General features: G+C 54.9%; 3 protein-coding genes across 6 annotated transcripts; all 3 read left to right on the plus strand.

The window, feature by feature from the left end:
* Nucleotides 1-2815: 2815 nt before the first annotated feature.
* SMIM40 (small integral membrane protein 40) lies at nucleotides 2816-10514 on the plus strand. Of its 2 annotated transcripts, none has more exons than XM_084753803.1 (3): nucleotides 2816-3134; nucleotides 6795-7187; nucleotides 10427-10514. In XM_084753803.1, the coding sequence occupies exon 2, from the start codon at nucleotides 6910-6912 to the stop codon at nucleotides 7150-7152; it is 243 nt and encodes an 80-aa protein (XP_084609929.1). In that variant the 5' UTR covers nucleotides 2816-3134; nucleotides 6795-6909; the 3' UTR covers nucleotides 7153-7187; nucleotides 10427-10514. The 2 variants fall into 2 exon arrangements, with proteins under 2 accessions (XP_084609929.1, XP_084609928.1); XM_084753802.1 differs by lacking the exon at nucleotides 2816-3134 and adding an exon at nucleotides 3330-3443.
* Nucleotides 10515-11441: 927 nt separating this feature from the next.
* On the plus strand, nucleotides 11442-16962 carry DAXX (death domain associated protein). 2 transcript variants are annotated; one of them, XM_084753735.1, is made up of 9 exons: nucleotides 11504-11575; nucleotides 12250-12317; nucleotides 12412-12659; nucleotides 13146-13977; nucleotides 14084-14298; nucleotides 14482-14677; nucleotides 14764-15238; nucleotides 15892-16111; nucleotides 16725-16962. In XM_084753735.1, the coding sequence occupies exons 3-9, from the start codon at nucleotides 12429-12431 to the stop codon at nucleotides 16782-16784; spliced, it is 2229 nt and encodes a 742-aa protein (XP_084609861.1). In that variant the 5' UTR covers nucleotides 11504-11575; nucleotides 12250-12317; nucleotides 12412-12428; the 3' UTR covers nucleotides 16785-16962. The 2 variants fall into 2 exon arrangements, with proteins under 2 accessions (XP_084609862.1, XP_084609861.1); XM_084753736.1 differs by lacking the exon at nucleotides 12250-12317 and having other exon boundaries at nucleotides 11442-11575.
* A 243-nt stretch (nucleotides 16963-17205) lies between these two features.
* Nucleotides 17206-20658, plus strand: ZBTB22 (zinc finger and BTB domain containing 22). 2 transcript variants are annotated; one of them, XM_084753741.1, is made up of 2 exons: nucleotides 17206-17328; nucleotides 18154-20658. In XM_084753741.1, exon 2 carries the CDS (start codon nucleotides 18220-18222, stop codon nucleotides 20146-20148), a length of 1929 nt encoding a protein of 642 aa, XP_084609867.1. In that variant the 5' UTR covers nucleotides 17206-17328; nucleotides 18154-18219; the 3' UTR covers nucleotides 20149-20658. The 2 variants fall into 2 exon arrangements, with proteins under 2 accessions (XP_084609867.1, XP_084609866.1); XM_084753740.1 differs by lacking the exon at nucleotides 17206-17328 and adding an exon at nucleotides 17339-17633.
* Nucleotides 20659-20851: the final 193 nt, after the last annotated feature.

Here is a 20851-nt window from a genome sequence, read left to right on the forward strand (position 1 = left end):
TGGTTGGCGCACGCCTGTATGTAATCCCAGTGCTCAGAATGCAGAAGCAGGCTGATCTCTATGAGTTTGAGGACAGCCTGGTCTACAAAGCGTGTTCCAAGAGAGCCAGGGCTATGTCCAAAAACACTGTCTCGGTAAATAAAAAAATAAATAAATAAATAAATAAGAAAGAAAGATAATAATGATACCATAAACACATTTAAAATAAATCTTTTGGGGGGCTGGAGAGATGGCTCAGAGGTTAAGAGCACTGCCTGCCCCTCCAAAGGTTCTGAGTTCAATTCTCAGCAACCACATGTGGCTCACAACCATCTATAAGGAGAATCTGGTGCCCTCTACATAATAAATATTAAAAAAAAAAATCACCCGGCGGTGGTGGCGCACGCCTTTAATCCCAGCACTCGGGAAGCAGAGGCAGGAGGGATCGCTGTGAGTTCGAGGCCAGCCTGGTCTACAAAGTGAGTCCAGGACAGCCAAGGCTTCTCAGACCGTCTCAAAACAACCAAACCAAACCAAACAAAAACAACAGCAAAATCTACTTCCCTAAACAGGAGTGGAATCCAAGCTGCATACAAGCATGCTGTAGACTTTTAACTATCAACCCTTCTGTTACATGTGTTTTTGTTTTGTTGCTTTTTTGAGACAGGGTTTCTCTGTGTAGCCCTGGCTGTCCTGGACTCACTTTATAGACCAGGCGGGCCTCACACTCACCGCGATCCACCTGTCTCCACCTCCCGAGTGCTGGGATTAAAGGCATGAGCCACCAGGTCCGGCTCATTAGAAATTTTAAGCTAAATTTTATTGCTTTTGCAGATTTTAACCACATTCGGTGACCTTGCAAACCCTGAGAAACAGAACATTTACACAATGGTCTGAGAAATCCTGAGATAATGTTTATACTTTAGCCGAGGTTTCAGAGATCTAAGACAAGGAAGTAATTCAGAGTTCAGTAAAACCAAGAAGAGGAGTATGCGGCCAGCAGCCGGGACCTCTGTTGGGACTAGTTTACTTTTTAGCTGTTTTAAAGCACACGCTGTTTTTCTTGGCCTGCTCTGTTTTTCTCTCCTTCTCCCTGTCACAGAGTGAGGTGGCCTGTCTGACCCAGGAAGGAGATTTTGGAGGAAATTTTTAAATAACCATGCTTTGCTCTGGAGAACGCAGGCCACAACCTAACTCCAGGGCCAGTCCTTTTTTGGTTTTGTTTTTGGATTTTTTGAGACAGGGTTTCTCTGTGTAGCCTTGCCTGTCCTGGACTCGCTTTGTAGACCAGGCTGGCCTCGAACTCACAGGGATCAGCCTGCCTCTGCCTCCCGAGTGCTGGGATTAAAGGCGTGTGCCACCACGCCCGGCTTAGAGCCAGTCTCTGTGAGTTCAAAGCCAGCCTAGTCTACACAGGAAGTCTAGGACAGCCAGGATTACACAGAGAGACCCTGTCTCAAATAACCAAAAAATATAAGCAAAAGAAACTATTGTAATCAAGCTGGTACTGCTCTATCGTGAGTGCAGAAATGACTCAGGAAATGAACTACAACCCTGAAAAGACACTGTACAGCGTATCAAAAGAACAGAAACCATATGAGCCAGCCGTGGTGGTGCACGCCTTTAATCCCAGCCCTCAGGAGGCAGAGGCAGGAGAATCTCTGAGTTTGAGGCCAGCCTGGTCTACAAAGCCAGTCCAGGACAGCCAGGGCTACACAGAGAGGCCCTGTCTCGGAAAAACAAGCAAACAAAAAGAACGAAACCACACAGTGAGGGGCAGCAGGGTGGGCTGGAACATTGCGCAATTATATTTTGATGTAACGGGTTGAACCGGGGAGTTTCCAGCTATCTGGACAGCAGTAGGTTCCTGGGCCTGAGAGCAGGAGCTTGCCTGACCCGCCAGCAAGATAGGCAAGTTTTCTCTGAGATATCTGGCCTTAAACAGTTGTCTCCTCGCACGTGTCCCTGAGACGTCTGGACTCAGCTGCCTCCTACAACAGAAGCTGTCCAGCTGGTGGCAGGTCCCCAGCTCCCCGAGGGCCGGGGACCTTGAACTTAGTTTCTCCCTAGGATTAAATGGAGTCTGAAAATGAAATGGTAGCATTTAGAATCAGTTTCTTTTGCTTGTTCCCAACAGTCCCAAATCACAAAGGTGTCCCCTCTCCATGTGACTGGTGCCTGACGCACAGCGGGACGTCTGACTTTTGTAGCTGTAGTAAGCTCCGGGAGCCAAGAGAGAGGGAGCAGACGGCTCCAAGGTGGCACCCGAACACCATGAAGAGCAGGTGCAAGGAAGGAGCACTGTCAGAGTGCTAGGAGTCAAGGGAGACTTGAAAACTTGGATTTAAATACCGGCAGCGGCGGCGGGCGGCGGCGGAGGCCAGCAGAGACAAACGGCCCATACCTACGGAGTTGAGTCAGCAGCTTGCTTCAGTTAGCAGAAGTCAGGCCCCTGGGGAGGAGGCCCATTTGTACCCTTCCCAGGCTTGGGACACCATATGTATACACTGACCACATGACTGCTCCACAGTTTATTTTTGTTTTTCGAGACAGGGTTTCTCTATTTAGCCCTGGCTGTCCTGGACTCCCTTTGTAGACCAGGCTGGCCCCGAACTCACAGGGATCCGCCTGCCTCTGCCTCCCGAGTGCTGGCATTAAAGGCGTGCACCACCATGCCCAACCATAGTATGGTTTTCTTATGCATAAGAGAAAGAGCCAGGTGTGGTGGCTCAGGCCTTTAATCCCAGCACTCGGGAGGCAGAGGCAGGTGGATCGATGTGAGTTCGAGGCCAGCCTGGTCTACAAAGGGAGTCCAGGACAGCTAAGGCTACACAGAAAAAAAAACCCCGTCTCAAAAAAACAAAAACAAAAACAAAACAAAATAGTCATAGCTCTTGTCCCAATAACTCAAGTCCAGGGCCAAGCACCGTAGCCCTGGTGTTCAGGAGGCGGAGGCACAGAGGTGTAAAGCTCTCAGCTGAGCACTGGGGAACGTGGAATGCTATGCACACAGGGCTGTTCCTCCAAGGCAAGGCATGCATAGCCTGTTATCCAGCCAGATGCTGCCCTGGCCAAGTTTTCTGGTTTGGTGACCTTTGTGCTATCTCTGTGACTAGAGACTTTTCTGGTGCTGGATCCTCCAGCCTACCCTTATAGTAAGTTTGTTTTCCCCAAATACAGAGCCTAAATTCATGGGCTTTACAAAGAGTTTCAGTTGTTTGTGTACAGGTTACTTTGTTCCTAAAGGAGACTTAGGTATGCTTGGTTGTGGACTGTGGGGTTGGGTTAATTATCACCAGAGAAGGTTTCAGCAAATTGTACTGCTGAGCTTAAATACGCCCAAATAAACGACTCCAGAAGTCAGCTGTTGGGGTCCTGTTGGGCAGAACTGCCTTCTGGTTCCCTCAAGGGTTGTCTCTCTGCAGACTGACAGTCACAGAGACACCCCAAGCCTGGGCTTTGTGGTGAGTTCAAGACCAGCCTGGATAGATAAAAACAAAAAACAAAAAACAAAAACAAAACAAAACCTTTTCCTCTGGGGGCGGGGGGGTGGGGGGGGTGGGGGTGGGGGTGGGGGTGGGGTGGGGGGGTGGGGGGTGGGGGGGGCAGGGTGGGGCGGGGGAACAAGGAGAGGAAAGAAAAAGAGGAAGGAGAAAGGACTCAGAAGTCAGACCTTAAAATTAGGTTAAAGTTTCGATTCTAGGGCATGCTGATGTTTTCATTTCTCACACTGATGCTCTGACAAACAGCCCCTCCGCCCAGCCCCATCCTGTGTCTTTGGCAGACACTGTTACGCCTGCAAAACAGGCTGTTGTTTGGCTGTTGTTTCACGCCCATTTCCCTTTGTTTCTCACTAACCTGTGCTGTGGGGTTTTTTGTTCCGCTTAATGGTGAGCCCCACTATATGGAGAATTCTGGAATTTTTGTTTCTTTAAAAAAACAAAACAAGGAGCTGGAGAGATGGCTCAGACGTTAACAGCACTGGCTGCTCTTCCAGGGGTCCTGAGTTCAATTCCCAGCAACCACATGGTGGCTCACAACCATCTATAATGAGATCTGGTGCCCTCTTCTGGTGTGCATGAAGACAGTGTACTCACAGACATAATAAATAAATACATTTAAAACAAAACAAAACAAGCCGGGCGTGGTGGCGCACGCCTTTAGTCCCAGTACTCGGGAGGCAGAGGCAGGTGGATCACTGTGAGTTCGAGGCCAGCCTGGTCTACAAAGTGAGTCCAGGACAGCCAAGGCTACACAGAGAGACCCTGTCTCGAAAAACCAAAAAAAACAAAACAAAACAAAACAAAACAAAACACAGAAATAGGGGCTGGAGAGATGGCTCAGAGGTTAAGGGCACTGTCTGCTCTTCCAGAGGTCCCGAGTTCAATTCCCAGCAACTACACGGTGGCTCACAGCCATCTGTAATGAGATCTAATGTCCTCCTGGCCTGCAGGTGTACATGCAGGCAAAGCAATCTATGCATAATAAATAAATAAATCTTTTTTAAAAAACTCACAGAAATAAAAAGCCCGGCGTGGTTGTGCACACCTGTAATCCCAGCACTTGAGGACACAGAGGCAGGTGGATCTCTTTGAATTTTACGCCAGCCTGGTAAAAGTTGAGTCTAGGACAGCCAAGACTACATAAAGAAACCCTGTCTCCAAAAACACCAAAGTCCAAAACCCCCAAACTAAACCAAAACCCCAAAACCCAAAAAAAGTCACAGAACTATTGTAAGAATGTGTCTCTGTTTTAATCCCAGGCATGGGAACATGGGGCTGTTTTGGACTCTGTCCACCACAGCTGACTAGGACTTGCCTCGTGCTCTCGCACAAGTGTGGGCTTGCCAGCTGCAGATAGTTTCTGTGCTTGTGTGACTTTGAGATTCTTTTTTGTTTGTTTGTTTTTTTGGTTTGTTTTTCGAGACAGGCTCTCTCTGTGTAGCCTTGGCTGTCCTGGACTCACTTTGTAGACCAGGCTGGCCTTGAACTCACAGCGATCCGCCTACCTCTGCCTCCCGAGTGCTGGGATTAAAGGCGTGCGCCGCCACGCCCGGCTGGGACTTTTCAAAGGGTATATACATGCTAAGGTCCTGAGAGCTGGGGAGGGGGTTGGGGGGCTGTTGGTCATTTAGGGGGCTGTTTGTAGTTTGTCAGTAGCTGTGGTCAAAGAAGAAACGGATGAAAGAAATTCGATTCAGGGATTTTCCTAATTCTTCTCTGCCCTCCCTCCTTGTTTCTCTCCTATCTAGTGATGGGGGTAAGATGGGGGGCGGTGTAGAGGGCGGGGATGAAGGGAGGAAAAAGAAGAACCCACAAAGTAGCGAAGGTCAGCTGCACTTCACCTGATTCCGGGACACCTTGTCCTCAATTTAGCAAGTGAGATTACAGGTGCCTTGCTCCGGGCACCTTGGCAGGCTATAATGTGACAAAGTAAGCCAGAGCCTACTAGTGCTGCACAGAGGTTTCAGGAGCTCCCCCTAAAACTCCGGGAGGAAGAAAGGCCCTGCCAGCTGTTCACTGTGCTGGAAATCTTGCTTGGCTGAGAGGCTCTCTCCTGCCTCCTGGCGCAGGGCACCTTTCCTTCCCCACGGCTGTAACTCTCCCTTCTCTCTGGCCTCAGCCCTACCCTGCTTTCTCTGATGTGGGCACGAGACTAAGACAATGAGAGTCCTTTAACGCTTAAAGCCCTTGGTGTCCATGGTGGGCATTCTCCTGATGGCGCTGGTGCCCCTGCACGTTGTCACCTCCCCAGCTGAACTCATCTGCCCCAAGGACAAGCTTTGCAGGTATCTGTTCATAGCTGGGCGTTGGTGGCTCATGGCTTTAATCCCAGCACTCAGGAGGCAGAGGCAGGCGGAGCTCTGTGAGTTCGAGGCCAGTCTGGTCTACAAAAGTGAGTCCAGGACAGCCAAGGCTACACAGAGAAACCCTGTCTAGAAAAAAACAAAAAACAAAACAAACAAACAAAAACCAAGTGTCTGTTCAGAATGCAGCACCAACTTCCAGCCATCTCTGGTGCCCCATAGTCAACACGCACCATCTGACCAATCACAGCTCTTCTATTAAAATTGCCGCCGCCCCCCACTCCCCCCAACCCCCGCACCCCAGGACCAGCAGTTAGGGAATTTGTTCGTTTTTAGGATTTTTATTTTATTTAGTTAGCTGTCGAGTTGTTTTATTTAGTTTTGAGACAAGGTTTCATCCATTTACCTGGACTCACCTCAGACTCTCAGTGATCCTGATCCTCCTGCCTCAGCACCCTGAAGGTTAGGATTTCAGGCATGCGCCATTCAGCAGGGCTAAGTTTTAGTCTCCCAATCTGAGGACCACCCACAGGGACCTGGCTGGAGGAAACTAGCCTGCTTGAGTTAGAGACCCAGTCCCCTTCACCCTGGGTTAGGAGACTTTACAGGGCTTTACAGCTCTTGGCTTTTTCTGTCAGGAAAGGCCCCGATCTGACTCTTAGGCCTTGAGGCCAGGACTGTCTGTCCTTTCCAGTTTACGTGTTTGTGACAGGTCAGTTGCTTCCAATTAGAGTTACATATAATAATGCTGGATAAGACTTAGTGACCACACAGCCTGACCTTTAACCTCAGGCTCAGTGATTATTAAATAATTGTCCTGGGACAGTGAGACGGCTTATAGGGTAAAGGTGCTTTTTGTGCAGGCCCGACACCCTGAGTTTTAGGTCCCTGGAACCCCGGTAGAGTGAACACACTCACATGGTAATAAAACTTATAAAGAAATAAAAAATTGTGCCCCCCTGCAACTCAAAAGCCTCCCATCTCCTTTCTACCTGGGCGTTTGAATTAGGGTCAAGCCTGACTGGTGTAGGATCATCGCAGCTACACCCTGTAATCCTGGCGGTGCTGAGGCAGGCCTTCCATCTCCACCCTGAGCCAACCCAGCTGTCTGTCTGTGGGTGAGGATGGCAGAGGAGGAGGGCAGTGTGGAGGAGGGGGACGTGTTCCTGGCGTTTGCCCAGGGTCCCGTGCCTCCTCGGGGGCCCCTGCGGCGCGCTTTGGACAAGGCCTTCCTCACTTTCTTGGTCCTCTTCCTGACACTGCTGATGCTGGAGGCCGCTTACAAACTGCTGTGGCCGCTGCCGTGGGCGAAGGTTCGGGACTGGCTTCTGAGGACACCTGAGGAGGAGGCGGCGCTGGAACTGTGACGTCTCCCTGTAGACGTCCCGTCCCTGCTACTGAGGTGAGAAAGGAGGCTTGAGAGAGGCTGGGGAAGAGGAGCCGGTTCAGGCCAGCACTCTCAGGTGTCTTTGTTTCTCTGTGTGTGTCTATTTGTGGGCGTGTGCCCTTGAGTTCAGGTGCTCACAGAGGGTAGAGTGTTGTGCTCGCTGGGGCAGGAGTTGCAGGAGGCTGTGCATCATCTGAGGTGGGTGCTGGGACGCAAACTCTGTCTGCAACACACACACACACACACACACACACACACACGCACACGCACACGCACACACACACACACATACATGCATTGCATGTACATACAGTGTAATTTGACTATATTCAATGCCCAGCATCCCTTCCAGTTCCTCCAGGATCCCCCTCCCCACAACTTTAAAACTAGAGCCACAAGACGGTAATGGCAGCGCACGCCTTTAATCCCAGCACTCGGGAGGCAGAGGCAGGTGGATCGATGTGAGTTCGAGGCCAGCCTGGTCTACAAAGTGAGTCCAGGACAGCCAGGGCTACATAGAGAAACCCTGTCTCGAAAAACCAACAAAAGAAAACAAAAGCGACAGGTTGGTTGGTTGTGACATCGCCCAGGGCCCACTCCTCGGAACATGTCTTCCCTGCCTCCATCGTCACTCCAGCCCCCCCCCCCCCGCCCTTCAGGGTCCCCTAGCTCCCTCTAAACAGCGGCTCCTGATGCCTCAGGTAACCTGTATTCCATTCCTCCCCCCGCCTTTTGTTTTTTTGAGACAGGGTTTCTCTGTGTAGCCCTGGCTGTCCTGGACTCACTTTGTAGACTAGGCTGGCCTCGAACTCGCAGCGATCCACCTGCCTCTGCCTTTTCTAGTACTGGGATTACAGGCGTGCGCCACCCAGCCTGCTCCCTTCCTCTCTCTCGATTCATCCTTTTGACTACTTCATCCCCTAATTCATGTCCTATATGGGCACACATGAGCGTGCTCTGTCTCTGTCACACTCACACATACACCTCTGTATGCATATGGTATACACATTTAAATCCAGATCCCTCATATGAGAGAATACAAAAAATAATTTATCTTCTTGAATGTAACTTGTTTTACTTAAGAGTGATGTCCATTTTCTCTGTTTTCCTGCAAATGTCATGGTTTAAGTGTCCTTCCCAGCTGAGTACAGTGCCGCTGTAAACATGTACCGCATTTTCCCTGTCTGTGGATGGGCACATAGGCTGCTTCTATTCTTTTGGCTATTATTAGCACTACAGCAATAAACACAGACGTGTAAGGGTGTCTGGTGTTCTGACTCAGGTTTCCTCAAGTGTCTCCAGCAGTGATATGGCTGAGACCTTTTAGGTTGAGACCTGAGGGCAGTGTGTATGTCCAGAAATGATTAGTCTTGGCCCATCTCAAACTGGACATAGAAGGGATTCTGGCAGTTAGAGAAAAGCCAGAATTCCCCCCCCCCCCCAGCAACTTGTGAAAGAGGTTCCTGTCTGCAGACATGATTTATTTCCCTTGCTTGTGGGGGAAGGGACACCGAGCTCTCCCGGTGCCTCTCAGCAGATGAGAGCCCACCCTCCAGGCTTCCACAGCCCCTAGTCATACATCCCACAAGCCCCTGGGGAGCATCCTGGTCCCTCTCACCTCCTCCCTAAACTCCTGGACCTGCTCCAAATCAGGGATCCCTACACCCAGATACCATCGCCTTTACAGCCCACTACTTCCTGCTGTTTCTTCAACATGTGGCTCCAGTTCCAGAGGCCAGGCACTCTCTCCAGCCATCATGGGCATCAGGCACACAAGTGCACACACATACACACATAATATAACGTTCTTCTGAGTACTTGCAATTACAGAAGCGATCAAACAGCATAAGACTTATGGATTTGTTTTTATTCTTCAGGCAAGGTTTCTCTATGTAACAGCTCTGGCTGTCCTGGAACTCGCTCTGTAAGACCAGGCTAGCCTCAAACTCATAGAGATCTGCCTGCCTCTGGATTGCTGAGGTTAAAGACGTGGGCCACCACCGCCCAGTTAGCAATTAGCGCTCATCAAGGGGAGCCCTTCCCACCGCCCCAGGCACCTGTGCGCTGACGTCCTGCACAGAGACCGACACTGCACACACATAGGGCAGAAGATGAATAAACAATTGTGGAAAAGATGGGAACCTTTATTTCAGGGGTGGAGGGGAACTCATTTTGAGAAACCCAAGTATATGCAAATTAAATCCCTCATCATCTCCAGTGTTCCACTAACCAGGGGAGACCTTTTCTGTTTCTCAATTTAAAAGCCATAAGCTTAGAAGATGGGACAGGAAGAGAGGTGGGTTTCTTTTTTTTTTTTTTTTTTTAAGATTTCTTTATTTATTATCTATACAATATCCTGCCTGCAAGCCAGAAGAGGGCACCAGATCTCATTATAGATGGTTGTGAGCCACCATGTGGTTGCTGGGAATTGAACTCATGACCTTTGGAGGAGCAGTCAGTGCTCTTAACCTCTGAGCCATCTCTCCAGCCCCGAGAGGTGGGTTTCTTTAGAGTGAATTCGAGGTTTGGGTCCTCAGAGAGCCACTGGGCTTCTTGGTCCTGCAAATCGGTGTAGGAGAGATTAAAACACGTTTTTGTGTTGATCCCAAGTGTGGGATGAGGAACAGACTAGTGAGAGAGCAGGATGTTTTATCCCTTTAGAAGTCGAACCACTTCATGGTGGAGCTTGGATGCTGCCAGCTGAAAACATCGTAATGGAGACTCTGAGAGGAAAACAAGAGGCGAGAAAGAGACTTGGGATTGCTTGGCGGTTCATCTCTGCCCTTTGAGACACTCTCCTAGAGAGAACTGCTCCAGGGAAGGCTTCAAGGCTTTGGGCTCGGCCTGAGGCTCTGGGCCTCAGCTGCTGTTCCAGGCTCCAGCAGCCGCCTTGGTGGAATTGCGGGTTTGCTGAGGCCTGCTGACCAAGCCAGGAGGATCGTTCCTCGGAACTGAGATCCTTAAGGTTTCATTATTGTGTTCTTTAATCTCCTTTTCCTATTCTTTGGGTTAGTTGGGTTGTAAGGAACCTAGGCTCGGTTAGTAAGTTCACAATAAAATATAGCAGTTTGGCAAGATGCCGACCACCTGAGGAACGAGCAAGGATCTCGGAGATGCGATCTGAGCCGGGAAGGTGTTCACTGACCAGGCTGCCCGATGTGCATGCACACCTGCGGACTTCGCCTCCTTACGCCGGGCCCCGCAGGCGTCACAAGTCCTTTCCCCTCCTCTCCCTCTTTTTTTTTTTCCTGCAGCTCTCCCGGGGGAGGAGACTCCACGTGCGATTTTAAGAGCTCCATTTCGTTTCCCAGCGCTCCCAGCGGCAGCTTGTACGGCTTCTCCTCAAACCTGCGCCAGGTCACCCCGCGCCCGGCTTCGTCCCCTGCACACCCCGCCTTGAAGCAGCACTGCCTTCTGGTCGGGACGACCCTCGGAGGGCCAGAGGGCCGCAGGTCCCACCGGCCGGCTGGGCCATCCCGCCTGCGGGTGCGGGTGTAGTTCCGGCAGGGAGTCGCCCACGGCAATAATAACAATACCTCACTTGGGCCGCGCGCTCTGCTCATTTGTATGCATGTGTGTGCACGTGACCTTAGAGGCCGGGAGTGGACTGGGAGGGCGAGCGGAGGCGACCGGGGAGGGAGGGAGAGGGAGAGAGAGGACAGATATGAGAGAGAGAGAGAGAGAGAGAGAGAGAGAGAGAGAGAGAGAGAGAGAGGAGAGATATGAGAGGGAGAGAGGGAGAGAGAGGAGAGAGATATGAGAGAGAGAGAGAGGAGAAAGATGAGAGAGAGAGATGAGAGAGAAAGAGATGAGAGATGAGAGAGATGAGAGATGAGAGAGAGCGCGAGCGAGCAAAGTAGGGAGTCCCAGGCTCACACCAACCCAAGACGGGGAAAGATTGTCTGTTATTCGATCCCAGGAACCCTGCACAGCCATAGAGAGGTCAGCTCCTTACCCCCTACCCCACCTAGGAGAGGCGGATCGGCCCACGACCCCAAGCGGCGGCGGTGGGGAGTCCGAGGCAGGAAGTTTCTGATTGGTCGAGCGGCTTAGGCGAGCACAAGCTGCAAGGAGCTCCACGCCTTCCCGCAGGAGGGCTGAGCCCACGGCTGCCGTACAGCATCATGGCGCACCCCGGCTCCCAGAGCCTAAGCCCCGCCCCCTCGAGCGTCAGGCCAATGGGAGCGTCGGTCTAGGTGGGCGGTCCACGCGTCACTTCCGCCCCCGAGCGGCCTGAGTCCCGTACGGCAACGTGGCTGCGCTCAGGTGCTGCAGGCGGAAACTCTGCGTCTTCCGGTCCGTAGTAGGGCCTGTGGTGGGGGTTGGGGGGAAAGGAAGGCGGAGGGAACTATGCGAGGTTTTGTGAGCCGCCGTGCACGGAGCCTCGGGAGACCGTTTCTGAGGTAGGGGCCGTGCCGGGCGCGGAGCGGGGGGTGGCGGCGCGGGAGTGGCAGAGCGAAGGACCGGCGAGGCCAGGGGTGCCGAGTCCGAGGGGCAAGCTGTACGGAACCCTGCGAGCCCCGAAGGGGAATGGGGCGGCCTAGGGCTGAACTGGGGGAGGGGTTTCTTGGCGGGAAGCTGAGGCAGGAGGCTGGCTCCACCTGGAGCTGGGAGCCCGGGCGTCAGGAGGGCCGGGTGGTGGGCTCGCTGTCGGTTACAAGTCACAGAGAGCGGGGAGAACCGGGGTGCGGTGAGAGGGAGGAAACTTGGGGTGAAAAAAAAATCTCCAGCCTCAAGTCCCGGTTTGAGGCAACCGAGGGGGCGGAGAGGGCAGCGGGCTGTTGAGAGGGGGACCCATTTACCTCGGAGTCCTAAGAGTTGCAGTCAGTGTTTGAGGGCGACACCTCAGGTGGCAGCGACACAGGGTGCTGGTCTCTGTAGGCAGGAGCGTCAGGAAAACTCGGAGGGCAGCGTGGAACCTTGTCTCCCATTGGATTGGGAGTAAGAAAAAGACTTCCCAGCTGACAGGGAGTTAGGGAAAAGCAACTGAAAGACGGGAAATTGACACGGGGGTGGGGGGAGGGGCGCTGGAGTTCAGGGGGAGGATTTAAGGTGATCTGGAGGTTTCCCCCCCCAGAACTGAAACTGATAGTTGCTGAAGACAGGCGTTGAAGACAGTTTGGAAAGGACTAAGCTAAACCTGAGGTACCTGACGTGGTGGGGCGATGCAGGAGGGGCTCTTCCTGAGGTCCACTTCTGCTCTCCAGAATTCTGACCTTTCTAATACTTCCTCCCTCAGGGGGATTTGATTCCCCCATGGCCACCGATGACAACATTATTGTGCTTGATGACGACGACGAGGATGAAGAAGCTGCTCAGCCAGGGCCCTCCCACTCACCCTCCCATCCACCCTCCCACTCACCCTCCCATCCCGCCTCACCAGGGCCAGAAGCCACTGGTCCTTCCGAGCCGCGTGGAGATGGTGAGAGCAGTAACTCCGGTAGCAGGAAATGCTACAAGTTGGAGAACGAGAAGCTATTTGAAGAGGTAAGCTTTAGGGAAGGCTTCTCCACGCACCCTTCCCCCCCACCGCCTTTTTATTTTTCTCACTATGTGGCCCTGGCTGCCTGGAACTGTCTAGAACTGTTTAGATGGGGCTGGCCTTGAGCTCACAGTTTTCCATGTGTGTGCCTCTGCCTCCTGACGGCTGGGATTAAAGATGTGAACCACATCTGGGTGTGGTGGCATATGCCTTTAATCCCAGCACTCGGGAGGCAGAGGCAGGTGGGTTGCTGTGAGTTCGAGGCCAGCCTAGTCTACAGAGTGAGTCTAGGACAGCCAAGGCTACACAGAGAGACCCTGTCATGAAAAACCAAGAAAGAAAGAAAAAAAATGTGACCCACTGTGATGAGGTGATGGGGCAGATCTTGTAGAAAGGGGTGGTTGTTTTGCTGGCTCGTTCTGGCTTCCCCACTAATTGCATGTTTTTATGCCCTTCCTTGTTTTTTTCCTTCTTTCCCCTGAACCCTCCAGTTCCTTGAACTGTGTAAGACGCAGACGTCAGACCACCCTGAGGTGGTTCCGTTCCTCTGCAAACTGCAGCAGCGCTCCCAGCCTCCGTTTCTGGCCTCTGCAGAGCTCTGCAACATCCTCTCCAGGGTTCTGTCTCGGTCCCGGAAGCGGCCAGCTAAGCTCTATGTCTACATTAACGAGCTCTGTACTGTTCTGAAGGCCCATTCAGTCAAGAAGAAGCTGTATTTGGCTCCCGCAGCCTCCACGCCCAGTGACCCCTCTGGGAACAACGCGCCCGCAGATCCCCCCTCTGACCTCACAAATGCTGAAACCGCAGCCTCCGAGGCCTCAAGGACTCGAGGCTCCCGGAGGCAGATCCAGCACTTGGAGCAGCTGCTGGCGCTGTATGTAGCGGAGATCCGGCGGCTGCAGGAGAAGGAGCTGGATCTGTCAGAACTGGATGACCCGGACTCCTCGTACCTGCAGGAGGCCCGCCTGAAGCGGAAGCTGATCCGCCTCTTTGGGCGGCTTTGTGAGTTGAAGGACTGCTCTTCTCTGACTGGGCGGGTCATTGAGCAGCGGATCCCCTACCGGGGCACCCGCTACCCCGAGGTCAACAGGCGCATCGAGCGGCTCATCAACAAGCCGGGGCCTGACACCTTTCCCGACTACGGAGACGTGCTGAGGGCCGTGGAGAAGGCAGCGACCCGCCACAATCTGGGCCTTCCCCGGCAGCAGTTACAGCTCATGGCTCAGGACGCCTTCCGGGATGTGGGTGTCCGGCTGCAGGAGCGTCGCCACCTTGACCTCATCTACAACTTTGGCTGCCATCTCACGGATGACTATAGGCCAGGTAGGAAGCTGATGGCATGTCTGCCAGGACTCCTTTAGGCTGGCTGGAGGCGTCTCTAATGCCTTCAGCATGGGGGCTGAGGGCGCTGACCCTGTTTCCCACACAGGCGTTGACCCTGCGCTGTCAGACCCCACACTGGCTCGCCGCCTTCGGGAAAATCGGAGCTTGGCCATGAACCGGCTGGATGAGGTCATCTCCAAATACGCGATGATGCAGGACAGAAGCGAGGAGGGAGAGAGGCAGAGGAGAAGGGCCCGGCTCCTGGGCACCTCCTCTTCGCACTCTCCAGCTTCCGCCAAAGTCTCCTCAGATTCTGGTGAGGTATGGAAGGGTTAGCGCCTGTCAGAGAGATCTTGTCTTCACCCTGTGCTGGCCTCTGGGAATTCCAGGGTGACTTGTGCAGCGGTGTGTGGAAGCGGAGATGAAGGAGTTCCGGGGCGCCTGGCCTCGCACTACCCAACACCCTGGGGCCGGGATTCTTCAGGAGACCCCCTTCTTCCCCAGGGTCCTAGTGGCGTGGCGTCGCAGGAGTGCCCTACTACCTCCAAAGCCGAGAGTGATGATGATGATGATGAAGAAGAGGAAGATGAGGAAAGTGAGGAAGAGGAGGAGGAGGAGGAAGCCACTGACGATGACGATGAGGATCTAGAACAGTTGCAGGCAGAGCAGGGGCCTGATGACGACGAGGAGGGAGAAGGAGGTAGGTGCCGAGCAGAGCCCCTGCGCTGCTGGTTGTGCTCTGTCGGGCGGGGCGCTGAGCCTCCCCCCTCCCCTCTTCTTTTCCAGATACTGGAGTAGACAAGAGCCCCACATCCTCACCACACATGCCCACTGGAAGGAACTCAGAACCCGTAGAAGGCCTCGGGTCTCCAGGGGAGCACGAAAACAGAGGACTGACGGGGACACCAGCGTCCCTGCTGGGGGCATCCCCAGAGCCTCCCAGCACAGACGCTGAAGGCAGCAGGGAGCAGCTCCAGGGGCCACTGCTGGAGGACCAGAGTCCTGGATCCCAGGCTTTTGAGCTCAAGATAGAAGCCTTGTCTGAAGATATCTCCTCTTTCCCTGAGGAAAGGGACATCTCCTCTTCCAGGAAGCAGGCAGAGGATTCTCCCCACACCATTTTGGAAAACGGGGCAGCTGTGGTTACCTCCACATCCTTCAATGGGCGTGTCTCTTCTGACACTTGGCCAGATCCCTGTCCACCGTGCAAGAGGCTTCGGAAGGAGAAGCAGCTGCTGGGGTCTGGACTGCTAGTGAGCAGGTAACAGCCTCTCCAGGGGAGGAGGGATGGTGAGAGGGTGGGCCTTCTGAGAGGACCGAGGGACTGGGCACACCCTGCTATTGGTTCTTTTTTAATTTATGTGCATTGGTGTGAGGTTGTCAGATCTTGGAGTTACAGACAGTTGTGAGCTGCCATGTGGGTGCTGGGAATTGAACCTGGGACCTTTGGAAGTGCTCTTAACTGAGCCAACTCTCCAGCCCTGGCTCTGTTTCTTAACAATTAGACTTTATTATACAATCCAACAATCCTATACAAGAAGGAAAAAGGGTTAAAGAGAAACAAGAATAAACCTTCCAGTATCTTCCACGGGACGGATCCCCAGGTGTCTCTGGCCTGGACGCTGGTCTGGCTTGTAAGCTGCTCTCTCCCCAAATCCACGTGCGATCTTGCTCCAAAAGATGGCCCGTCTGGGTCAGGATCCCTGCCCCCATTGATGTTGTTAGAAACACAATAGCCCGGCTGGGGTCCAGGTCCTGCTTCCTGAATTTCAGACCCAGGATGGCTCCATCCGTCTATCTGTGGTGTTTCCGAGGGGAAAAGCCCACCAAGACTGCTTTCACCTGGCACAAAGCTTACACTCCTCCCACACCCTGCAGCCTCATCGCTTCCTGCCTGTTCTCTTCTGCCCTTAGCTACACAGATCAGCACTTGGCACAGCAGGAGGGTGGGAGGAAGGGGAGAGCCGTCCCTTCTCCGTCCTCCCCCTTGGCCTCCGTGGCTCCTGTTGCTGATTCCTCCACAAGGGTGGACTCTCCCAGCCATGGCCTGGTGACCAGCTCCTTCTGCAGCCCTTCTCCATCCTTGATGTCCCCGGTCCCTCAACCTCAGTGTCCCCGGCCTTGTATTTATAAGGTGAGTTGTGGGCTGCTGTGTCTCTCTGTGGGGTACTGCACCTACTATGTCCATTTTCTCCATCCTAGTTGTATGTTTAGATGTATTTTGCCCAGCGTAGTGGCAATATGTCTTCAACTCCAGCACCCAGGAGGCGGAGGCAGGCAGATCTCTACAACTTGGAGGCCAATGTCTAGTCTACACAGCAAGTTCCAGGACAGTCAAGGTGGCATAGTGAGAGACCCCATCTCCAAATAAGAAAAAGGAGAGAAAAAGGAAAACCTAGACAAAACAAAACTGACTTGTTTCTGTAAATCGGGGTTTTGTCTGTGTGCGTTTGTGCCTGGTGCTCAGGGAGGCCGTCAGGGCTTTTGAGCCTCTGACACTGCGGTTACAGAAGGCACCGAGCCGGGTCCTCTGCAAAGCCACAAGCGCGCTCAGTGGCCGAGCCATTTTCCAGCCTTGCGTCCTGTTTCGTTTGGCTTTTTGAGACGGTGTTTCTCTGTGTAGCCCTGGCTGTCCTGGAAACTCAGATACTGAGCGTGCCTCTGCCTCCTGAGCGCTGGATCTAAAGATTACGCCACCAGGCCTGGCTCACCCTTCCTAGATCCTAATCTCTGTGACTCCTCTGCAGACGAGTGTCGCCACACAGTGCGACCCCGAAGAGATCATCGTTCTCTCAGACTCGGATTAGCAGCCTGCTCTCCGCCTCCAGACGGCGTTGGGTGTGTTGGAGGCTGCTGAGAGGCACGCGACTGAGCAAAGGTGGACAGCTCCTCCCTTTTTGGTGGTGTTTCTTTTGACCAAAACAAAAAAATAAATCGAGATGTTTTAAGTTTTACACAGACATTAATAAACAATTTCTTTATTGATTCTTTCTTTTACCTTGTGTTTCTGCTGTGACAGCTGCCACCTGGTTCAGGGTTGGCCCCGGGTCCGCCCTCTGGGGTGACCTCGTCTTTACCGTTCCTTCAACAGTCCCCCAGGCGCCTGCTGAGTGCTTCAGAAACCTTCTTAAACTGCTTTACTTTCTCATTTTGGGCGGTATGAGTGAGAAGGCCAATCAGGGGCTGCCTCCCGGTGATCCGGCCAATCCAGGCCCGGGGGGAGGGGGCGGGGCCTCGGGGCCACTGTCAGATGCTGGGAAAGGGGCTGTTAGGTCCCGCGGGCCGGCCAACGTCCGCCGCCGGGGCGGGGCCTGAGGAGCGGAAGCCGGCGGAGGTCGCCGATGGGAGAAGGTGGGCTGGCGGGATTAAAGGGAACGCAGGCTTCGGCCGAGCCAAGCCCCGGTCCTCGGCTGCGGAGGGGACGCGGTGCCTTTAAGGCGGAATGACGCGCCGGCGCCTTAAAGGAGAAGTGTCAGCGTCGGTCGAGCTTGGCCCGGCGGCCCGGGAGGGGTGCTCGCCTGCGCCTTTAAGGTCGCAGCGCCGGGAGGCGGAGTGGAGGCGGAGGGCGGAGGGAGTCGGCACAAGATGGCGGCGGGAGGGGCTGAGGCTGCGGCTCTGGTCGCCGAGTGAGGGGGGGCCCGGGGGTGCGCGGCCAGGTAAGCGGGGGCGCGCGGGGCTGGGGGGCCCCCCTCGGGCCGCCGTACAGCCCAGGGGCGCGCCTGGGGCGGAGTGGGGGGGCGGGGTCCGGGGGGCGGGGGCAAACACGGGGCGGGGTCGGGGATCTAGGGGGCGGAGCCCGGGAGGGTCCTGAGGGGGCGGGGCCGGGGTAGCTGGGGGCCGCAGGGGGCGGGGCCTGAGAGCCGAGGCGGACACCCCTTCACCCCAAGAGGAACGGCTGGGAAACACCGGGGAGGGGCGGCTGTGGACTGTGATGGGCAGCCGTTCCCTGAGCGCCCCTGATTTTCTAACCTAGGAAAGAGTGCTAGGCGTTGGAGTACTTTCTTTTGCTGGTACTGCGGTTTGAAGTTGTGCTTGGAGGCTCTAAGCCTCAGTTGCCCCGTCTGCCCCATGGGTAAACCTGTCCTAGTGTTGCGGGAACCGTTAACAAGGTGTTCATGCAGTGATGGGCTGTGCCTTTCCAAAATGCTGTAATCCTTCTCTTTTCCTCCCCCCCAGAGACCCCCCCGGCCGCCCTTTGCTTTCCTTTGTTCCTGTGGCTGGGGGGGTATCTCCTGCCACAACATGGAGCCGTCTCCTCTGTCACCCAGTGGGGCCGCGCTCCCGCTGCCTCTCTCACTGGCCCCGCCGCCTCTGCCTCTGCCAGCAGCTGCAGTGGTGCACGTGTCCTTCCCTGAGGTGACCAGTGCCCTCCTGGAGTCCCTCAACCAGCAGCGCCTCCAGGGTCAGCTCTGCGACGTGTCCATCCGCGTGCAGGGACGGGAGTTCCGAGCCCACAGGGCTGTCTTGGCCGCCTCCTCTCCTTATTTCCACGACCAGGTCTTGCTCAAAGGCATGACCTCCATCTCACTCCCGAGCGTCATGGACCCGGGTGCTTTCGAGACTGTTCTAGCCTCAGCCTACACAGGCCGCCTCAGCATGGCCGCTGCTGACATTGTCAACTTCCTCACGGTGGGGTCGGTCCTCCAGATGTGGCACATTGTGGACAAGTGCACTGAACTCCTTCGGGAGGGTAGATCCTCAGCCACTACCACCGCTGTCACCACTGCTGCAGCCCCCTCTGTCTCCGTCCCTGGTGCCAGTGTCCCAGGAGGGAGCGGGGGCAACGCAGCCCCGGCCACCATGGGCTCTGTCCGCTCCCATACCTCCAGCCGGGCCAGTGAGAACCAGTCACCCAGCAGTAGCAACTACTTCAGCCCCAGGGAGTCTAATGATTTCTCCTCTCCCTCCCAAGATGCATTTGTGGCCTCAGCAATGGGCGGTGGGAACCGTCGAGATGGCGGCCCCGTGTTCCCAGTCCCTGTGGTCGGCAGCGCGGGTACCACCTCTGGGAAGTTGCTCCTGGAGGCGGATGAGCTGTGTGATGACGGTGTGGATGGGAGAGGGGCCGTGGCCCCCGGGGGTGCGCCCCGGAGGCCTCCCTGCGTGCCGGCCAGCGCAGGGCCACAGAAACACTGGGTGTACGTGAAGCGGGGTAGAAATTGCCCTGCACCAGCATCGCTGGTTCACCACGACCCCGACCTAGAGGATGAAGAAGAGGAAGATCTGGTGTTGACTTGTGAGGATGATGAGGATGAAGAACTGGGGGGTGGCGCTGGGGTGCCTGCAGGGGGAGAGCCCGAGCCGACCCTCAGTATCAGCGATGTGCGGACCTTGACGGAGCCTGCAGACAAGGGGGAGGAGCAGGTCAACTTCTGTGAGTCCTCCAATGACTTTGGCTCCTATGATGGTGGGGGCGCTGGGGCGGGGCTAGATGACGCAGGAGGACCCACCCCTTCCTCCTATGCCCCCACGCACCCGCCGCACCCGCCGCGACCCCTCCTCCCACTGGACGTGCCAGGCAACCAGATCTTGGTTTTCCCGTCCTCTTCACAGGCTCCTGGGCAGCCACCAGGAAACACAGCAGAACACGGGGCAGTGACCCTTGGGGGCCCCTCTTCGGTGGGGCTGGGCATACCCAGTGGCTCTGGTGGGGCCCCTGGAGGGACGGGCAGCAGCGACGGGAATAAGATCTTTCTGTGCCACTGTGGGAAGGCTTTCTCTCATAAGAGTATGCGGGACCGGCACGTGAACATGCATCTCAACTTGCGACCCTTTGACTGCCCCGTGTGCAACAAAAAGTTCAAAATGAAACACCACCTGACCGAGCACATGAAGACACACACGGGTCTCAAGCCCTACGAGTGTAGTGTCTGCGCCAAGAAGTTCATGTGGCGGGACAGCTTCATGCGTCACCGGGGACACTGTGAGCGCCGGCACCGGATGGGCGCAGGCGGTGCTGGATCGGGACCCGGGGGATCCGGGACCGGGACCGGACCCGGGCCAGGGGCAGCTACTGGGCCAGCACTGCAACCCAAGAAAGAATCCTCAGTGGGTGGGGCCAGTGGCGATGAGGCAAATTCGGCCACACCCCCGTCCCATAGGCGTGTTTGGTCCCCACCCAGCGTGCACAAGGTGGAGATGGATTTTAGTGGGGGCGGAGGAGTACACTGAAGGGCAGGCAGTTGGGGAGCTAAGTCTAAGGGCAGCGTGGCCCCCGTAGCTTTTCCCACCACACTGCCTTCCCTTTTCTCTGTGGACTTGTATATATTCTAGAGAGGGTATAGGTGGCAACATCGCCAGTCGGTTCCATTCCTCAGCCCCTTCCTCCCTCGGTGTTCCCGGAACTAAGCCTTCTCGCCTGGGCACACCGGAGCCCTGCCACAGAGTAGGGCTAACAAGGTGGGGGAACGTAAAGGGGGCATTTTGAGCATCCTGGAGCCCCGGGGTCAGGTTGTGCTAGTGTGTGTCTGCTCTGTGTTTGTGTTGTGGGCCGAGGCCTCCGGGTCTTATGATGGCCCTTTCTCCTCCAGAAGGATGCGCCCCTCATTTCTGTACTACCCCACTCTTGTCATGGGGAATCCCCAATTGGGTTTTCGTGAAAGTGGGTGGAGGCGAGGAGTGAGTCGCATAGCATAGGTTTAAAATTTTAACGGTGATTAAAAATATTTATTGGTCACTTCACTTGTCTTCCCGACAACCCCTCTGTGTTTGCTGGGACCTGGCGTAGGATGGGGACCCTGGGAGGGCGTAAGGTTCTAAGGGAGGTGGCGCTGAAAGGACGCAGCCGGAAGGCGGAGCCTAGGCTGCTAAAGTGCTCAAAGTCGGGTGCTGGGTGATCCAGGAGGGCGGGTGCAGGGCGGGGAACAGAGCTGGT

The sequence above is a fragment of the Acomys minous genome, assembly GCF_964271855.1.
Source record: "Acomys minous genome assembly, chromosome: 13".
NCBI lineage: Eukaryota > Metazoa > Chordata > Mammalia > Rodentia > Muridae > Acomys > Acomys minous.